This window comes from Gymnoscopelus microlampas, assembly GCF_963454915.1.
Source record: "Gymnoscopelus microlampas genome assembly, chromosome: 13".
Classification (NCBI taxonomy): Eukaryota; Metazoa; Chordata; class Actinopteri; order Myctophiformes; family Myctophidae; genus Gymnoscopelus; species Gymnoscopelus microlampas.
In genome coordinates, this window is record NC_139950.1 from 27,633,731 (window position 1) to 27,652,422 (window position 18,692).

Sequence of the window (18,692 nt, forward strand, 5' to 3'; positions counted from 1 at the left end):
CTTCACCCACCAGCAAGTTGCATGAAAAACGTCACTGCAGGAAAACTGTTTAAGACATACACGTTACACATCAGGGCGTGGGTTCTCTTGATAAGATAAGATAAACCTTTATTGATCCCCATGGGGAAATTCAGGTGTCGTGGAACACAGGATAGGTACAGGTAAGAGTAGAGAGATGAGAATATAAAAAAAAAAAAACAGACTTAGAGTCTGAGTTAACATAAGTATATTCTATCAATAAATATAAATGTACATCTATTGCCAATTAATAGATGGATGGATATACAGTATATAAACATTATCAACATTGAATATGACACTGATATACAGTATGTAATGTCAATACGCATTCAACAGCGTGTATCTGGATAATATTATGTACTTTATGTCTATCAACAATGAATGATAACCCTGACGAAGGCCATAAGCTGAAACACATTGGTTTTCAAAATAAAGTTGTTTTTCTAATAGTGTTGCTAATAGTGTTGCTGATATTTAAATTTCCAACTATACATCGCTTATTCCTCTGTTTGCTCTTTTCTGTCCCTCTCGCTCTCTCTCTCTCCAGGCCATGGTGAGATGGTGCAGAAGATCTTAGACATTCTGCGGTTCTTGTGGGCCATCATTCTAGCCATGGTGGATGGGCTGACCCAATGGCTCAATCTGCTGACCAAACAGTACAGAGACACTTCTACTGTCCTCTGCAACGAACGGTACCTGCTCATCCACAAGATAGGACAGGTAACGCACGCGCGCACACACACACACACACACACACACACACACACACACACACACACACACACACACACACACACACACACACACACACACACACATTTACAGTACTTTAAAGTCCTACCTATCGTTGCTGTCGGGCAAAAACCTCTTGTCTCCATCTTTTTTTTTTTTCATAAATGAATGCCCTACTTCATCATACTATAGTGTAACACAAATGTAGCAAAAATAGCTGATGTACAAGCTCAAAACGCGTCGCTTTGATCTTGTAGATCTGCTATTTTTACTACTTTTGAATTGGAATCCTGAAAAGTAACAGTTTTGGACATAATGACATAATCACCCGACAGTGGCGATATATTTTATGTATTGACAGGCAAAACACTAACGTGTGTGTGTGTGTGTGTGTGTGTGTGTGTGTGTGTGTGTGTGTGTGTGTGTGTGTGTGTGTGTGTGTGTGTGTGTGTGTGTGTGTGTGTGTGTGTGTGTGTGTGTGTGTGTGTGTGTGTGTGTGTGTGTGTGTGTGTTCCAGCAGCAGCCTACAGTAGCAGAGTCCATGGAGGACCAATTGTCCCAAGGCAGTGAGAGCCCAACACTAGAGACATGTCTGGATGAGACAGACACAGAACAAACCAACACAAATAAGTGAGGACATATTTTGCGTTCACATTCAAAGAAAGAACAACTAAGTAAACTCAAACCAAACAGGAATAGACTCCCTATCTATCTAATGGGATATTCATATTCACTGTTAAATATTCTATTTGGACATGGTTGAAATTCTTATCTCTCTGCCTGTGCATGTTCAGTTGTCTAGACGTGGAGAGTATGGTCGTTGCGGGACAGTCCACTCCCCTGCCGAGGGTTTTCAGCAGTGGGAGTGGGAGCAGCCTGAGTCCAGAGAATAGTGCCATGGAACTGGTCCCAGATCCACAGAGAAACAGACACTCCAGAACAGCCAGTGAACTGCTGGGAGACAGGTACATGACAAAGGCCTGTACTGGTCCCAATAAATGCTAGATCTCCAGCACATATAGCTCGCCTATAGTCATCTCATGAAGTTTCCTGGGTTTCTCATTGCAGGGAATTATTATTATTTTTGTTATTAACTAATTAAATATGTGAATCTGTATTGTGTGCAGGCAGTTCTTTGTTGAAGAGTTGGAGCAGAGCATAGAGTTCTACGCTGGCCAGAGCCGCCTGTTGAAGCTGCTGTTTGCCCTGTACAACCTGCTAGCTGCTAACTCCGAGCTGGTGTGCTACTTAATCATAGTGTTGAACAACGTGGTCACAGCATCGGTCATATCACTGGTACTGCCCATACTGGTGTTCCTATGGGCCATGTTGTCAATACCGAGACCTAACAAGAAGTTTTGGATGACTGCTATTGTCTACACGGAAGTACGTGTGCACGCAACACACGCACGCACACACACACACACACACACACACACACACACACACACACACACACACACACACACACACCTTTCTAAGGTTTACTAACTTTGCTAAGGACCTCGTTATACTTCAGTACCTTTAACACAGCAGTACAATTATCATTATTATCCATATAGGCTGTGTTGTGTGTATTGACCAATATGTGTGTTGTTAATGTCTTGAATGTATGTTTTCTGTACTGTGTTATATTTCTGTCATCTCTATTTTTCTTCTTGGAAGATTAGCCCAATAAGGCTAAAAGAGATCCAAATAAATAATCAATCAGATAAAAAATGTGAGCTATACCTTTTAGGGATAGTTTATCCATAATTACTTATGCTTCGGTGTGATTTTCAGAAGTACTGTTGTGCATCCTTCTGCATGTAGATCTTGTATTCTCACTGCTGTGTGGTCCTAGGTGATGGTGGTGTTGAAGTATCTGTTCCAGTTCGGGTTCATACCATGGAACAGTGTTTATGAGACCACCCTTAACGAAGACAAGCCATACTTCCCTCCTCGAATCCTGGGGCTGGAAAAGACGGACAACTACATCAGATATGACCTGCTGCAACTGTTGGCTCTGTTTTTCCACAGGTCGCTGCTAATGGTATGTTAGACACGTATAATGTAACATCAATTTGTTTTTTGTTTTGTTTTTGGGGGGGGGGGGGGGGGTTTATGTAATTTAAGTATTTGAGAAAGATTGCTTTCTTTTTTTTTTCAACAATATGTTTATTTATTTTTCCTTTCTTTTCACAACATTTTTTCAACCTTATATTACAAATACAACAGAAAACAGAAAAGATTGCTTTCTACGAATCAATGAATGTCATCTAAAAAAAAGAGAAATCTTCACTCACTTCATGGGAGGTCTGAGGTTCTGGTCAGGTTCTATCACCACATAGGATTTCTGAAAAGGATGATAAAAGCATCTACTCGTGTTAATGCGGATGCCGAGCAAATAGTAATCCAAAAACTGTATGCGTCAAGTTGCAACTATAGCTGTGTTGTGAATCACTGGTGTGGACTTGCACTGAATGGACGTGCACTGAATTACTGTTTAGAATCAGAGTCAGGTGAAGGTGTTAAGGTTAGACATTTACTGTCATTGTTGGAGTTAAAGGTAATATTAGAGTTTAGGGAATCCTTGTCATTGTCATCAAGGGAAATGTATCCTGAGTAATTATGAAAGCTAATATGTGTCGGTCTGTCTATCTGTCTGTCTGTGGACGTGTTTGCATGTGTGTGCTTATGCACAGCGTTATGGCTTATGGGACCGTGAGGAACTGAAAGAGAAGAGCTCCTCTCCAGAGGGGAAAGAGAAAGAAGGAGAGGAAGAATGCATGGAGAAGGAGAAGGTGAAGGAGGAGGGCAGAGACAGTCTTCCATCTAGCTTGGTCAGCCTGGTAGAATCCAAAGACGACCAACTGGAAAAGGTTTGGCAAATTTGGTCATGAATATGACATCTGATTAATCTAATGTATTTTGAAGCATGATTTATATTTTGTGCACATAATTGAATTAGTGAATAATATCAGTGAGGTTTCATGAAGCTCAACATTGCTGTCTGGTGGAAACCTGTCAAAACATGTCAAAACTGTTACTTTTCAGGAAATGTTAAAAAGTGTTCCAGTAGATCCAATGTAGTAATGATTAAGTCATAAGCTCTTATTAATAGTTTTCATTGGTTAAATATTTATAAAACCCACAGACTGACTTAAACACTTTCAACCTGGCATCCCTATTTTGGGCATGTCATTATAGAGGATGTTTTTTCCAAAAACGTTTAAAGAAAGGTTTGAAAATAGCAGATCTACAGGTTCACAATTTTCACGTTTTTTTTGTGCTATTTTTGCACGACACTGCCATACCACGAAGTATAAAATAGGGCATTCATTTATGAAAAAACATACAGTATAAAGATCAAATATGAAGATACAGGGTTTATGCCTGACAGCGATGATAATTGGAAATTGGTTCCACACTCACTCTCAGCAGCGATGGAATCTACTTAACCCCCACACTGTGCTTCCACTTACACATCATTTGTCCCACAGCATTGCTGGAATCAACAAGCCTATCATTGATCTAATTGATTCCAGAAACACACTTAGTGAATTGAAAATAATTCTTAGTAAGAGCAAGAGCTGGCTGCAGTAACATGGCTTGGCCACTGACCTTCTTTTTGGCATGGCCATTACAATGACATAATGTATCATTAATTATTCTACTGTATCATTTTTCATTGGATTAAACTAATTAGATGAAAATGTCACTAGAATGAGACCACCAATATATTGAAATGCATTAAATGGATCATCTAAAATTAATTATTCGGCCATGCTATATGCTTTTTACATTAGTATATTCATTGTAACCAGTACAAATATTTATTTACGTAGAGATTCTTTATTTATTTATTTATTCAAAGAAAAGTCCAAACTAACTTTCAGAAATCATGTCATCTACCAAAGCAGGTTGACTCTGCAGAGGCCAGTAGCGGTTCTCCTCCTTCATCAGAATCTCCCACAACTGGTCCAGTTTCAGACGGCCCACAAACCCCCACCGGGCAGACGTATGGTAGAGTGGAGGCAGAGGGCAGTGCGGAGAAGAAGGAGGCACCTCCAAAGAAAAGCAGCAGCCTCCGCTTTCGCAAGAAAAAAGCAAAGAAAGAGCAAGCGCACAATGGTTATTAACGTTAATATTCTAACTGTAATATTGCATTGTTACAATAACTGATGTACTTACATGGATCATACAGAAATACTGTAATGCATTGGGAATATCTGTAGACTGTAAAATGTATGATTATATAGAATACGGATTTACAATGTGGAATTACAAGGGCAACTGTGATCCTTTCATAGATTTTTCTCCTCATTAGTTGTGGTACTGATTGTTTTAGTGTTGTTTAGTGATTGACTTGTGGTCATCTGTCTGTAGCAGAGTCGGTGACAGAGGAACCAGTTCAGAAGAAGAAGAAGGGCAGGAGACGAGAGGCAATCAGTAAGAGACTTCTAGCTGTGGGACAGAAGATCAAACATACCTTCATCTCTGGGTGAGTGGCTCTGTCCCAAATGTTCCAATGTTCCAATGGATCCAAAGTATTTTTTTTTTGTTTTTTTTAAGTTTTTTTGGTCAGTAATTTGGTAACAAGCTCTTGTTAATACTTAACAATAGCTGGTTAAATACTAATAAAACACACAGACAGACTTAACTACTTTCAACCTGGCGTCCCTATTTTGGGCATGTCATTACAGGTGAAAAGTTTATAATATTTTAAAATGTAAAAATAAATAGCAGATCTACAGCTTGTAGATCTGCTATTTTCGCTGCTTTTGCGTGACATATTGTGCTTCGGCAAAGTATAAAATAGGACTTTAATTTATGAAAAATCATAAAAAGATTAAATATTGCGTTACAAGGTTGCTCTCAGACAGTGACGATTATGTTCTCTACACCTCTCTATATTACAGACATTTAGCAGATGCTCCAGGCAGAGAATTTGCTATTACATTTTGAAAAATATAAAATCGTTTACTATACTGTAGCTCACCATGAAGCCAATGTTCACAAATAGGGGGATCTACAGTATATGATATGGTTGCACTTGCCATACAGATAAGGTTTAGTTTGCATACTGGTCATATGGGTGGAGTTCACAACATATGGCCCTTTGCCAAGGAAAATGTTACCAGGCTGTGAGTTTCATATCAGCACATGCAAATAATACAGCATGTATTATTACTCAATTACATTTTTAAATTCAAAGGAGCTTTATTGGCATGAGAAAACATATATTTGCATTGCCAAAGCATCAAAAACATAAAAAACGATTTAATACAAAACTGGGGAAAGTATGTATAGTAGGGGGTACAGCATTGTGTAAACAGAGCTATGTCACATTTCAACTTGGGGTTATCATTATTTTGTATGAATGAGCTCTTCCTCTCCCATCTTCTCTCTGACCATCTCATCCAATCTCCTCTCCTCTCCAGCTTTCGTACTGTGTACAGGCCAGGCCAGAGCTTCTTCCGTGATATCCTCGGAACAGAGTATCGTGCTGCTACAGATGTCTATGCATTCATGTTCCTCACCGATGTCGTTGACTTCATCATCATTGTCTTTGGATTCTGGGCCTTTGGGGTCAGTAGAGGATCGATAGATCCCTCTCGACTATATAATTAAACAGCAAAAGTGGCTTCTTTCCTGGTGCATGTCTGTTTTGCCCAATTAGAAATGAGGGTAAATTCATTATTGTACCATTCAAGTGCATCAGTCCAGAATAAGTATTAAGTTGTATCTGCTCTGAAAAACATGCAAAAAAAAAAACAACAACATATTTTTTGCATAATGTCAAACAGAAAGCTATCAGACATACACATTTCTAAGCAAACAATTACCATTGGTTCTAAAGGAAAGAAGGATTCACCCTGATGGCTTAATACCACATGAAATTAGTCTCTCTTTCCACCAACACGATTGGAACACGGTTCAATTCCACCGTGGTGCATCTGGCTTGCCGAATAGCTATACAAACACAATTGGTTAAGTTTGGGGGAGGGAAGCCGGGGAGAATGGATTTTTGTAAATGTACCAGTGACTCTTACTGGCTGATGTGGTGCCTGTCAGTTGAAATATGTTTGGGCAATAGAACAAAAATGGAACTCATTCTCAATTTAATTGACAATAGTTACAAATCTGCTCTTCTTACCAGTAAGAAGACTCTCATGTCTGTCTTCTAACTGATGAACCAAATTTGCCGCAACATTAAAAAAGCTCTGCTCTGTCTCTTTTTCAGAAACACAGTGCAGCAGCTGACATCACTTCTTCCCTGTCAGATGACCAGGTGCCAGAAGCCTTCCTGGTGATGCTGCTCATCCAGTTCAGCACCATGATCATCGACAGAGCTTTGTACCTTCGCAAGACGGTGCTTGGAAAACTCATCTTCCAGGTTAGACTTTCCATGGTGTTGATGTACTTATAAGTCAGCCAATAGGTCTTTGTCTATTGTCATGAATCTATATGTCGGTCTGTCCCTCACAGCAGATAAATATTTACAATTGAGGCTTTTAGTGGATGGAATTATTCGGAGCAACTTACAAAGTGTAAGATCAGATTGGCTTGAGTCCTAGTCAACAAAGGACAGTTTGTAAGTGTTCAAGTAAATAGGGTGCAAAGAAAACAATTACCGTAAGTGCTATAAAGTAACTTGGGTAACAGGAAACATCAAACCTAGCAGAGAAGAGCCATTGGCCAGGGTGTTGTAGAGAAGAGAGGGACAGATGTCCTGTCTTAGCTGAGCATGCAGGAAGAGGTGTAGGGGTGGATCTTGTCATGAAGGTAAAGGGTCATGCCCTTGATTACCTTGTAGGTTATCACCAGTGTGTTGAATTGGAATGCGGGCAGCAACCAGAAGCTGCTGAAAGGGAACACAGAAGGGAGGAGATCTGAAAATGTAGGGAGGTTGAAGACCAGGTGTTCCGCAGCATTCTGCATCAGTTAAAAGGGTCTGAGTAAGCATGTCAGCAGACCAGCAACTGGCAGCAAGCAAGGGAGTTGCAATAGTCAAGTCTGGAGATGACTGCGACTTTGATAAGGAGCTGGGCAGACTCCTTGTTGAGGAAGTGTCTGATCCCCTAGATTATATACAGTGCAAACGTACAGGTGATCAAGTGATCGCTGCAATGTGTGCGTTGAAGGACAGCTGATTGTCCAGGACCGCTCCCAGGTTCTTGGCAGTTGGAACAGGAGCCACCAGAGTGGTGTTGATGGAAATAGAAATAGAAAAGATCCTGTAGGGGGCAGGACCTTCCAAGGAAGAAGAGTGTTGAGCTTGAGGTGGTGGGAAGACATCCACTGTGAGATGTCAGCCAGATTTCAACCTGTGTGGCAGAGGGAAGGAAGGTGAAAAAACTATTGAGTGTCATCAGCATAAAAGTGATAGCCAAGGAAACTGGTGTAAAGGGAAAATATGAGGGGCCAAGTACAGACCCCTTAGGGATTCCGGTCCAGAGAGTACAGGGTTGATAAAAGCAATGAAACCAGGCAGGTTCAACCAGTCTGGTAGGAGGAGAACCGCTTGAGTGATGTGCCAGTGATACCACGGTCTGTTTTCTTTATTTCTCTCCATCATTATTTCCTTCTAGATCATCCTGGTCTTTGGGATCCATCTGTGGATGTTTTTCATCCTGCCTGCTGTCACTGAAAGGTAAAGTCTTCATATTCAACCATGATAGAGCAAAGACAGTAGTCAGTATTGGTAGAAAATGCAGGAAACATCCAGGGAGTGCTTTGAATAGAGTACCGTCACTGAGTAGACGTCACTCCCACTACCCCTGGGTCACAGTGTTATTTTTTGCATTGGAATTCCCATAGGCAAATCTTAGATCGCGTCATATAAGAACTGTGTTCCAAAACTAAACAAACCACCCTGGCGCTTTTTGTCAGGTATGGGACTTTGTGTCGTTTATGATATTGAGTTACATTTGATAATGTCTGTGAAAAAAAATAATTGTCTTACTTTGGATAAATTTGTACTTTTTCCCCGTCAGTTGATGCTTTGATTGATTGATTGATGGAATATTTTATTAGGCAAACAAATGTAAAACAGCACAGTTACATTTAAAATACTTTGTATAAAAGGTCCGCTCATAAAAGTCCTTGCGGTCTTGTTTCCAATGAGGTCCTTGATATTCAATTCATAGACATATAATATCTTAGCTTCATATCCATATGAGTAGCTTGTGGTTTGTTTATTTGAAACACAGTTCTTATATGATGTGATCTAAGGTCCACCTATGGGAATTCCAATACAAAAATAGCGCCCTCTAGCAGCAATTCGAAAACAAGCGCTCCCTCGCCCCGCTCATCCTAGGAATACAAATTTAGCCTACTGTATAGTAAGAAACACAATGCTTGTTCCTTTGTTGTTTGTTGTTGCATTGGTTAGCAAAATATATTTTAAAAAAATCACACCCTGTGTGAAGGTAGCGGCGCCTTTGATACATTATGTCATCGATATGTGTTTATAATGTGTTTATAGCCATGTGTCACGTGAAGCTTGACCAATCACTTTGTTGACGGGTCTGACCAATCAGAGCGTTGATGGGTCTGACCAATCAGAGCGTTGACGGGTCTGACCAATCAGAGCGTTGACGGGTCTGACCAATCAGAGCGTTGACGGGTCTGACCAATCAGAGCGTTGACGGTGAACACGGACAAAGTCAGGTATAGAGCAGGATCCGCTCTATACCTAAGGTATAGAGCGGCTAGCGCCGCAAAAAAAAAATATATATATATAGAATTATATAAATATAAGTTGCACTATGTTACTATGCGCTATGTTACTATGTTACCTCTACATTATTTCATAAATTATAATTACAACATTATAATTTATAAATTATAATTGGGGCCTTACAACATAAAGGTCCCATTCACTTGCAATATACTGTACTGTAGATGGAAAAATAGGTCAATTCTTACTTGTACACTGTACACAAATCTGCTCTACAAATACAGTTTGACTGGACCCCTTTGTCTCTCCCTCTCCTTGGTTCAGGATGTTCAGTCAGAACTTCGTGGCCCAGCTCTGGTATTTTGTGAAGTGCATCTATTTTGCCCTGTCAGCCTACCAGATACGCTCTGGATATCCAACACGTATTTTAGGCAACTTCCTCACCAAGAAATACAACCACCTTAATCTCTTCCTGTTCCAAGGGTAGGTATGAATGGATGGATGCTTATCTCACTTTCTCTCTCTTCTTCTGTGTTTGTGCATGCAGCATATTCTGTGTGTGTGTGTGTGTGTGTGTGTGTGTGTGTGTGTGTGTGTGTGTGTGTGTGTGTGTGTGTGTGTGTGTGTGTGTGTGTTCCCTACTTCTTTCATTTGGAGATGTTTTCCACTCCAAAGCCATATACATGTCATCAAGATCTTTTTTTTTGTGAGAAAAGATCCTTGAAGATTCTCTCTTCTTCTAATGTTTGAGATTCATGATTCAGCATATGAGGGAAGAGTGCATTTTGTTGTTTGCATGTATGCATCATACATGCAACATTTGCTTGTGTTCCTCTAGGTTTCGTTTGGTGCCGTTCTTAGTGGAGCTACGTGCCGTCATGGACTGGGTTTGGACGGACACAACTCTGTCCCTGTCCAACTGGATGTGTGTGGAGGACATATATGCAAACATCTTCATTATCAAATGTAGCCGAGAGACAGAGAAGGTAAGCGTGTACAGTATGTGCTATGGATGCATAAATTAATAATTCTATTTATTATAGTTATTATCACTATATCATATAGTACTGTTGTATTACCACAATGGAAAATAAGTCTTGGACTTTGTTATCTTAAATTGATTCAGATGATGATAATAAATCTACTGTGCTGCTGCAGTAGTGTTTGCTGCTAACTTCCAGGAACTATTGAGAGGCTCTGTGGTCCGCCATTGCTGTAAAAATACATTGGTTAATTGGAATGAACTCCATTCACTCCCCTGACTCACACTTAACACAATTATTTTTTAATCCATTTCAAAATTGTATTTAATAATTTGATCAAAACAACTGGGCAAGAGTGATGTGATCATTCTTAATATAAGTAAAGTTTTGGGGGCATTTTTAAGCAATTATTTGAGAGTAGGGGAGTGGCATCATATGGTTCGTACGGTCGGGAATCCAACTGGGGACTCGCTGTCAAGCATTAGAGCCCATGTGGTACGCACCCTAACCACTCTGCTATCACACCCTAACCACTCTGCTATCACACCCTAACCACTCTGCTATCGGGTCACCCCTTATCCACATAAATCCTCTAGACTTGGACCTGAGTTGGCTCTGCGCTTGGACTGCTTTTTTCCATCGACAGCAAGTCTCTTTGACAAAATAGCTCAAAATAGCTGATATACAAGCGACACATGATTGGCTAATTAATGTTCCCCACAGGATATGATAGTTGGGGTTCAAGTGGCTAAGTAACGTTTTGTGATTGCAGAAATACCCACAGCCCAAAGGACAGAAGAAAAAGAAGATAGTAAAGTATGGCATGGGCGGACTCATCATCTTCTTCCTCATATGCATCATCTGGTTCCCCCTCCTCTTCATCTCATTGGTTAGATCAGTAGTAGGTGTGGTCAACCACCCTGTTGATGTGACAGTAACTGTCAAGCTGGGAGGATATGAGGTAATTACAGTAGTTCTATCATATTCACACTCACATTTTACACATTTGTGAATTGCTCTGACAAAATGAGAAATGTTGGGAGTTTTTATCAGATTCATAACAAAACACTAGATTAATAAGTGTGCGCTGTATTTGTCCAAATTATATAGACACAATAAATTGATTGCTTCTTATTTAACAATTTGAAGGGTTTGTTTCCACAAAAGACGTTCCCCTGCTAGAGACAGAGTTTAATCAATGTTCATGTAATCATTGAAAGCCATATTAGAAGGAAGTGCCATTGTTCTGTAAGAACAGTGGCAAGTGCTAAGGGTTAGAAGAAATAATATTTTTTCAATTCTTTATAATTAAGAAAATGTTTCATTTGCAACGACAGATGCAAAGATAAGATGATTTGAGATCAATGAGATCTCTCATTATTGAAACAACTTATACATACATGATATTTAGTATTGAGATACACAGACATGCAAAAGTGTCACTTTTCAGCTACAGTCACCTTTTTGAACCCCGAAAGAAAACAACATGTTGTCACCTTTTTCACCTCGGGGCTGTTTGCATGCCTGGATACAATACAGCTTTGTCTACATTGAAACAAAACTACATAAACAAACCCAGAATTGTGTTTGTGTGTGCGTGTGTGTTCCCTCTGTAGCCACTGTTTACCATGAGCGTACAGCAGCAGTCCATCCAGCCCTTCGCTCAGGCAGACTACGACCGAATGACTACAGAGTTTGGTGACAATGCAGTGCGTACTTATATTGGTTTGTCTCAAGCATTCTGTCCCTGGCCTGCTGCTGTTTGTCTTCTACCTGCACTTCATAATGTTGTTCAGTTATTCAACTGATTTGAATTCAGTTCAGCTCTATTAAATCTTACAAAAGTGCACACCAAACTGAGAAACAGTGCAAGACCGAGTATGTAGACAAATGGCCGTGAATTATCATCCTGTCTGTCTCTAGGTAGCCATGCAATTTGTCGTCCTGTATTACTAAGGCATAGTGACTAGTGTATGTCTGTCTGTCCATCTGACCCTGTATGGCATAGTTCTTACTGAAAAGTATGTGTGACTGTGTTCCTGTCCAGGTAGCCATGCAGTTTATAACTCTGTACAGTTATGATGACATTGTGACGGCTAATATTGAAGGCAGCTCAGGTTCTGTGTGGAGGATCAGCCCTCCCAGCCGACAGGAAGTCATCAAGGAACTGCTTGGAAGTCCTGTTGATGTGACACTACGACTGGCATGGAACTTCCAGAGGTAATATACATACATACATATTGTGTGTGTGTGTGTGTGTGTGTGTGTGTGTGTGTGTGTGTGTGTGTGTGTGTGTGTGTGTGTGTGTGTGTGTGTGTGTGTGTGTGTGTGTGTGTGTGTGTGTGTGTGTGTGATACATATGACTCCTGTCTCTGTCTTCAACAGGGACCTGGGTAAAGGAGGGACAGTGGAACATACTTATGAAAGACACTCCATAGATCTGGAGCCAGGGAACCCAGTCAGAGCTGACCTGGCCTCACTACTGCTCGGAAACCGGACTGGGCCTGTGTAAGTGTGTGTGCGTGCGTGTGTGAGACAGACAGAGTGAGAGAGTGGACTTGGGTTTATTCTGGGTCAAACTGAGTTGGTGACACTATTTTTCTAAGATAGAAGTTTATTACATGAGCTCATGGGATAAGTACACTAAACACACGTTGATGGTTAAGTAGGTCTCTGCCGAAAGCAGGGATCAGAACATACTTCACAAAGTTCAGTAGTAAAGACCTCACCTTCAAACAATTGAAAATGAATTAGATGAGCTGTTGAGGTAAACAGAGAGCGAGGGCCAAGAATCTGAATCAGTTTCAGGGGAAGAAGCAATGAGGAATGAGGGGATGTGGGGATTCAGGGAAGAGACGAGGAAAGGAGTTAGGGATACAGGGATGTAAGGATGAAGAGTTGTAGGGAGGTATGGGTGAGGATGTAGGGATGTACAGTAATGATGAATGGAAGAAAGGATAGGATGTAGAGGTGAAGGGATGTAAGGTTGAGGGGATGTAGGATGAAGGGATGAAGAGATGTGGGGGTGAGGGGGTGAAGGGGTGAGAAAATTAGATGATGGGATGGGGGGGTTTTGGGCTTTTGGGTCTATAAAGCTGAGTGGCTTCGGGTGCCGCTGGAAGACCCCCATCAGGAACCCGAAGGGAAGGATAGTGGAGAGCACACTGAAAAAGGCGGAGGTACGCGGGAGGAGGAGTTATCAGAAATGATTTGAAGGGGCAGTTGTTATCAGTTGCTAACATGCTAACATGTTTTCCTGTCCACAGACGTGTCCCTCACATGTTTCCTAACTATATTCGAGCCCCAAATGGAGCTGAAGCCAAACCAGTCAGCCAGCTTTATAGAGGTCAGTCTCACTCAGTTCATGTTCATGTTGCTGTAAATGTTCCATTGTTCATAGATAGAATAGTAACTATTTATAGACTGTTCATATATTATCCATATACTCACTGTTGTAAGCCAGCTTACATTGTACATTGGCGATGCGTGGTTTGCATTTATATTTGTGGACACGTTTGGTGATAAGAATTAACAATATAAATGAAATAATAGTGGATGGATTGCAGGAAGGTGAAATAATACATAAATAATGATGAAAATCTAAATGTGGGTGTCTCATCTGCCCATTCTGTAAAATCCACTTCCTGCTTTTTTGCTTGTCTGCTATATGGAGAGAGAGAGCTGACCTATTTATTGCACTGTATATCTACTGTATATATCTACTGTACAAAAACAACTAAGAAAATATAGCTGCAATGGACTGAGTTCCACTGAACATGCGTATGGTACGTTTATGAAAATACGAAAATAATCTCGCCCCGAATGGGTTCAACACAGGGCGCAAGATTTAATTGTCAATTAAAAGGAGGATTCTGCATTTCACGGAATGGGTGGCAACCCTAATTTCAAGCAAGTGTGAACGGGGTATAATAAACAAAAGCAAAACAGATACAGTAACAACACCACCAAACACCTCACTGCATCCTGATTGACTGTCTCTGCTCTGGTTGATTGTCTCCCAGGTGATGAGGATGGTTACCAGGACGTGACCTTGTCCCTGAAGAGTGACAGATCACAGAGTAGCAGTGGGAACCAGGAGTGGTGGGACATCGCCATTGCCGATTGCCCCGCCTCTTCAGGCCAATGTGGGGTTTTACCCATGGTCATCTTCAATGACAAAGTCAGCCCACCCAGCCTGGGCTTCCTAGCAGGATACGGGTAACGTGCACAGAGTGACAGTTGGAATTCTATTCTATACTATTATTCACATCTGTCCTGTTCTATTGTAATGTGTTCTTTTCTGTTCCTCACAGCATCATGGGTCTGTATGTGTCGGTCGTTTTGGTGATTGGGAAGTTTGTACGAGGCTTTTTCAGTGAGATCTCACACTCCATTATGTTTGAGGAGCTGCCCTGTGTGGACCGCATCCTCAAACTGTGCACAGACATCTTCTTGGTGAGTGTTTGCATGCACACACACACACACACACACACACACACACACACACACACACACACACACACACACACACACACACACACACACACACACACACACACAAATCTCCTTGAAGAGATAGAAACAGATAATGTAAAGTGCCAAATACACCAACTGAATGTGTATTATCAATTCCATTGTCATTTTAATTTACATTCTTTTACATTCATTTACATTCTACCTTCTATGTTGCACAGCTACTGTTGTCATTTAAGCCACTAATAGTAACATGTGTGAAATCTTTGGGGGAGGCATTTGTGTGTTGCTATCTCTAACAAGAGTCCTGTGTGTGTGGTGTGGTGTGGTGTGGTGTGGGTGTGCATACGCGTGTGTGTACTTCAGGTGCGTGAGACGGGAGAGCTGGAGTTGGAGGAGGAACTCTACTCCAAGCTGATCTTCTTGTACCGATCACCAGAGACCATGATCAAATGGACAAGGGACAGCCTCAGGCATGACCAACAGCACTGACAGACTGTAAGATTAAAAAATATATATTTACATCAGACATCTTGAAAAAATGGGGAAGGGAATTGAAAAGGATCGCTGAAAACATTTATTTCCAAAGTGGACACTCGATCGTGGCTACAAAGACAAACACATGGGTGTAAGACTGTCAGATGGACACCTGCTAGGACAACACATGCCAGTGCTGCATGCTGTCTTGGAATTTGGCTCACAGGCTTCACTTCCACCCTTAGCACAGTACACTACTTACAGTAGGTTTTTACTATATGGGTCGGAATTGAACCACTAACCCCCTTGTTAGTGCCTTGCTCTATCTGATGAGCCCCTCATCACCCAAGACCCTTCAAAGTGCAGTGTTTAGGAACAGCTTTTAAATAGAAATGGGGAAACCTTGTCACATAATTATGGAGGCAATTTTATGTGTTGAATCCCATGGTAGCCCATCGAGTTGGCTACATTTGCCAGGATCTTGAATCAACTCTTTGCATTGGGAGAGAAAGTAAAGACACATTAGATACAGTGTGTAGTATTTTCTGTATGCACCATGACTACAAGGAAACAATATTACACGCTTGTAATGTCACTTTTTATTGTGTAACATTCAACTGGCACTTCTCTGCTAGCTAGCCAGATGGGACACAAACATTAAAAACATTCTTACCATAGCAAGTGCTGTTAGACGCTGCCATAACAGCTGGAAAAACATGAAGAAAGTTTACAGGAAATGTTTGACCTAGTTGGTCACAGTTCTGTGGAGCTTCTAATTGATGAAATGGGAAGTGTTTTACAAAAAATCTTCATACAGAAGCCGGGCAGCCTGGATGGCCCTCAACAAGACCGATAAGTCAGTGAGAAAGTGCAGACTGTGAAACTTGTTCGAACGACGCTAAAAAGGCAGACAAAAACACTAAAAGGAAAGGATTCCAGCATAAGTAAACTGATTCCTCTCCATTAGATTAAACTCTGCTGTGAGTTTGAGGAGAATGGAGTATGTAGGAGGTTTCTCTCACCCTTTTATGGACAAAGAAAATGCGGATAAAGTGAGAGAAGAGTAGAGAACAGTTTTATTTTTTTTATTTTTTTTATAATCCAGGAAACACATTGGACGTTCATGTGGGTTGGAATGTTCACTGTTACTGTTGTCAGTTTGAAACCATCTATATATGTTAATGAAAGTAGCTCCCAAGGCAAGAAACTATGCTAGTTTCAGGTCTTGGTCTTGGTGACTACTGACACTACTGATGGGGCCAACAGGAAAATGACACTCAGCCAACAAAAATGAGCCCAAAAGCAATCTACTAATTTAATTTTACAGATGGTTTATTCTATCTTTGTGGTTTTGTACAAAACAAGCTCATTTGTATAGCACTTCTTAAAATGCTGGTAACAAAATGCTTTCACAATCAAAGAGGAGGATTATCCTTCTCACAAATCACAACTGTAAATAAAAATAAAGATAACACTACCATCTCTATTCAGAGCTATTTACAGTAAAACTGTTTACATGTTGAAGTGTTCTACTTTCATGGGAAATGCTGATTTTTAACAGGACAATCAATGCTGTGTGTACATAAGAGTTCATGACGATCACCAAAGAAAGACTTGAATTCAGTATTTTACAAGGGCTAACGTACACATTTATTACTGCAGAAACCCCATTAGAATAAAAAAGTAGTAATATAAATCCATGCTAAAATGTTTCCTGTATGAAACTTCATAGCTGGAAAGTATTATATGCTGGAACCATTTGTTACATTATGACACAGTATGGCTCAATGCATAGGAACAACAAAAATATTTGTGTTTGTTTTTTATTATGCGAGCCGTATTTGTTCTTTTTCCTTGTTTAGCCCACAGAAGTGCCATTACCATTACTACATTTACTATGGAAAGACATCAGGTTTGCATAGAATTAATACAAATCAGATTGTTTTGCTTGTTCTATTGGTCAAGTTGATGCTCTGTTCTGTAGGAATTTGGAAAGTACACAACTACCTGTGCCATAAATAATTATTTTCTGGAAATTATTACATAATCTCTAAACTGTTGCTTGACCAGTTGCCAAATATGCACAAATAAAAAAATAAAATGAAAGACTACAAATGATGTCTGATATGTATATTTTAGGGAAATGATTAGGCATAGGATGGTTATAAAATATGTATGTATGTATGTATGTATGTATACAAAAAATACTTGCATTGTTTAGATGAGCAGCATACTGAGGGATGAAGAGCAGACGTGGATGCGATGAAACTGTCAGTTGAAAGGAAGGACTTCCGGAAACGCACAACTGCATGAAACATTTTCTGTGTCTAAATCCTATGAGCCTATAAGCATTTTGTTGCCCCCATCTACCATATCTCTGTAGCACAGAGGATTTGTCAGAGGATTGTTAAACTTAAGGTTGGCGTTTCAAGGCGGTCTTTCACTCTCCACCTAAATTCTAAAAGGTTAAGTATTTCATCCTATCATGTTTGCTGTGCCAGACTGCAATGTGGTGCAATGAAAAAGTTTAGGTTAAAAAAGGAACTCCATGACTAAAAGTGCCGTCAAAACCAATGCAATGCATCAAATCAATGCAATGCTTAAAAATCTAATGCCTCAATAAAGATGAGATTAAAGTTCATATTTGGAAAGAAGGTAAAGTACACATACTCATGAGGCCCCATAAGAAAGAGTTGTGTTTAAAACTTCCAAAAGTATTAAGAAATTGTCAAAGAAAGGTCAAGATTCTTCAAAACGTAGACCTTTGGATCACATAGAGAGTATGTTTACACAGTGAGCTATTGGAATTGTTACTCCACAGAAGCCAAATAGATTAATTAAAAAAATTAACACACAATATATTAATATTTATATTGTACATGCAAAATTGCTGCTATACGAAAACGTATTGTTACTGCACTGTTTCTTATTTTTATTTTCATTTGTAATAAAATGTCACTGACATCACAATGTATTCTTCATTTATGGTCCAGTATATTATTAATTCATATCAGTCACTGTATTCCAGTGGGGCAAGGCAGCCTACTGTAAGTCTTAATACAAAATATATAAAACATAACCCTAACCCTCAACAGTGGGACAAAATCAATATGGTAACGTCTTATGCAAATGAGCCATGCGGTCGAATGTAAACAAATCGCTAGTGCAGTCTGGATCTGTCATGACCGTCATCATGGATGAACTTCAACCTGGTATTTGCATCATCCCGTTCATTCATCTACATAAACGTGTAAAGGTAATTTCAAATACATTGTAGAAAATGAGAGACATGACGCTTTATTAGCAAGACAGTCTTTTATTATATCATTCCTCATTTTGCT

The 18,692-nt window shown here is 40.1% G+C and overlaps 1 protein-coding gene across 3 annotated transcripts in view; it reads left to right on the forward strand.

Moving 5' to 3' along the window:
• The window catches only part of piezo1 (piezo type mechanosensitive ion channel component 1 (Er blood group)), a 77,694-nt gene extending 59,491 nt beyond the window's left edge, over nt 1-18,203 (forward strand). Inside the window, exons 34-54 of one of the 3 annotated variants that reach the window (XM_084075535.1) lie at nt 569-741; nt 1,271-1,383; nt 1,548-1,718; nt 1,881-2,139; nt 2,597-2,785; nt 3,438-3,614; nt 4,656-4,866; nt 5,122-5,236; nt 6,177-6,324; nt 6,980-7,132; nt 8,328-8,389; nt 9,743-9,901; nt 10,257-10,404; nt 11,174-11,362; nt 12,018-12,110; nt 12,449-12,621; nt 12,787-12,909; nt 13,668-13,747; nt 14,424-14,619; nt 14,715-14,856; nt 15,241-18,203. In XM_084075535.1, the coding sequence (XP_083931661.1) occupies nt 569-741; nt 1,271-1,383; nt 1,548-1,718; nt 1,881-2,139; nt 2,597-2,785; nt 3,438-3,614; nt 4,656-4,866; nt 5,122-5,236; nt 6,177-6,324; nt 6,980-7,132; nt 8,328-8,389; nt 9,743-9,901; nt 10,257-10,404; nt 11,174-11,362; nt 12,018-12,110; nt 12,449-12,621; nt 12,787-12,909; nt 13,668-13,747; nt 14,424-14,619; nt 14,715-14,856; nt 15,241-15,366 (3,200 nt within the window). In that variant the 3' untranslated portion in view covers nt 15,367-18,203. Of the gene's footprint in view, nt 1-568; nt 742-1,270; nt 1,384-1,547; nt 1,719-1,880; nt 2,140-2,596; nt 2,786-3,437; nt 3,615-4,652; nt 4,867-5,121; nt 5,237-6,176; nt 6,325-6,979; nt 7,133-8,327; nt 8,390-9,742; nt 9,902-10,256; nt 10,405-11,173; nt 11,363-12,017; nt 12,111-12,448; nt 12,622-12,786; nt 12,910-13,667; nt 13,748-14,423; nt 14,620-14,714; nt 14,857-15,240 lie in introns of all 3 variants that reach the window. The other 2 variants (XM_084075533.1, XM_084075534.1) reach the window with 2 other exon arrangements.
• The last annotated feature ends 489 nt before the right edge of the window (nt 18,204-18,692 follow it).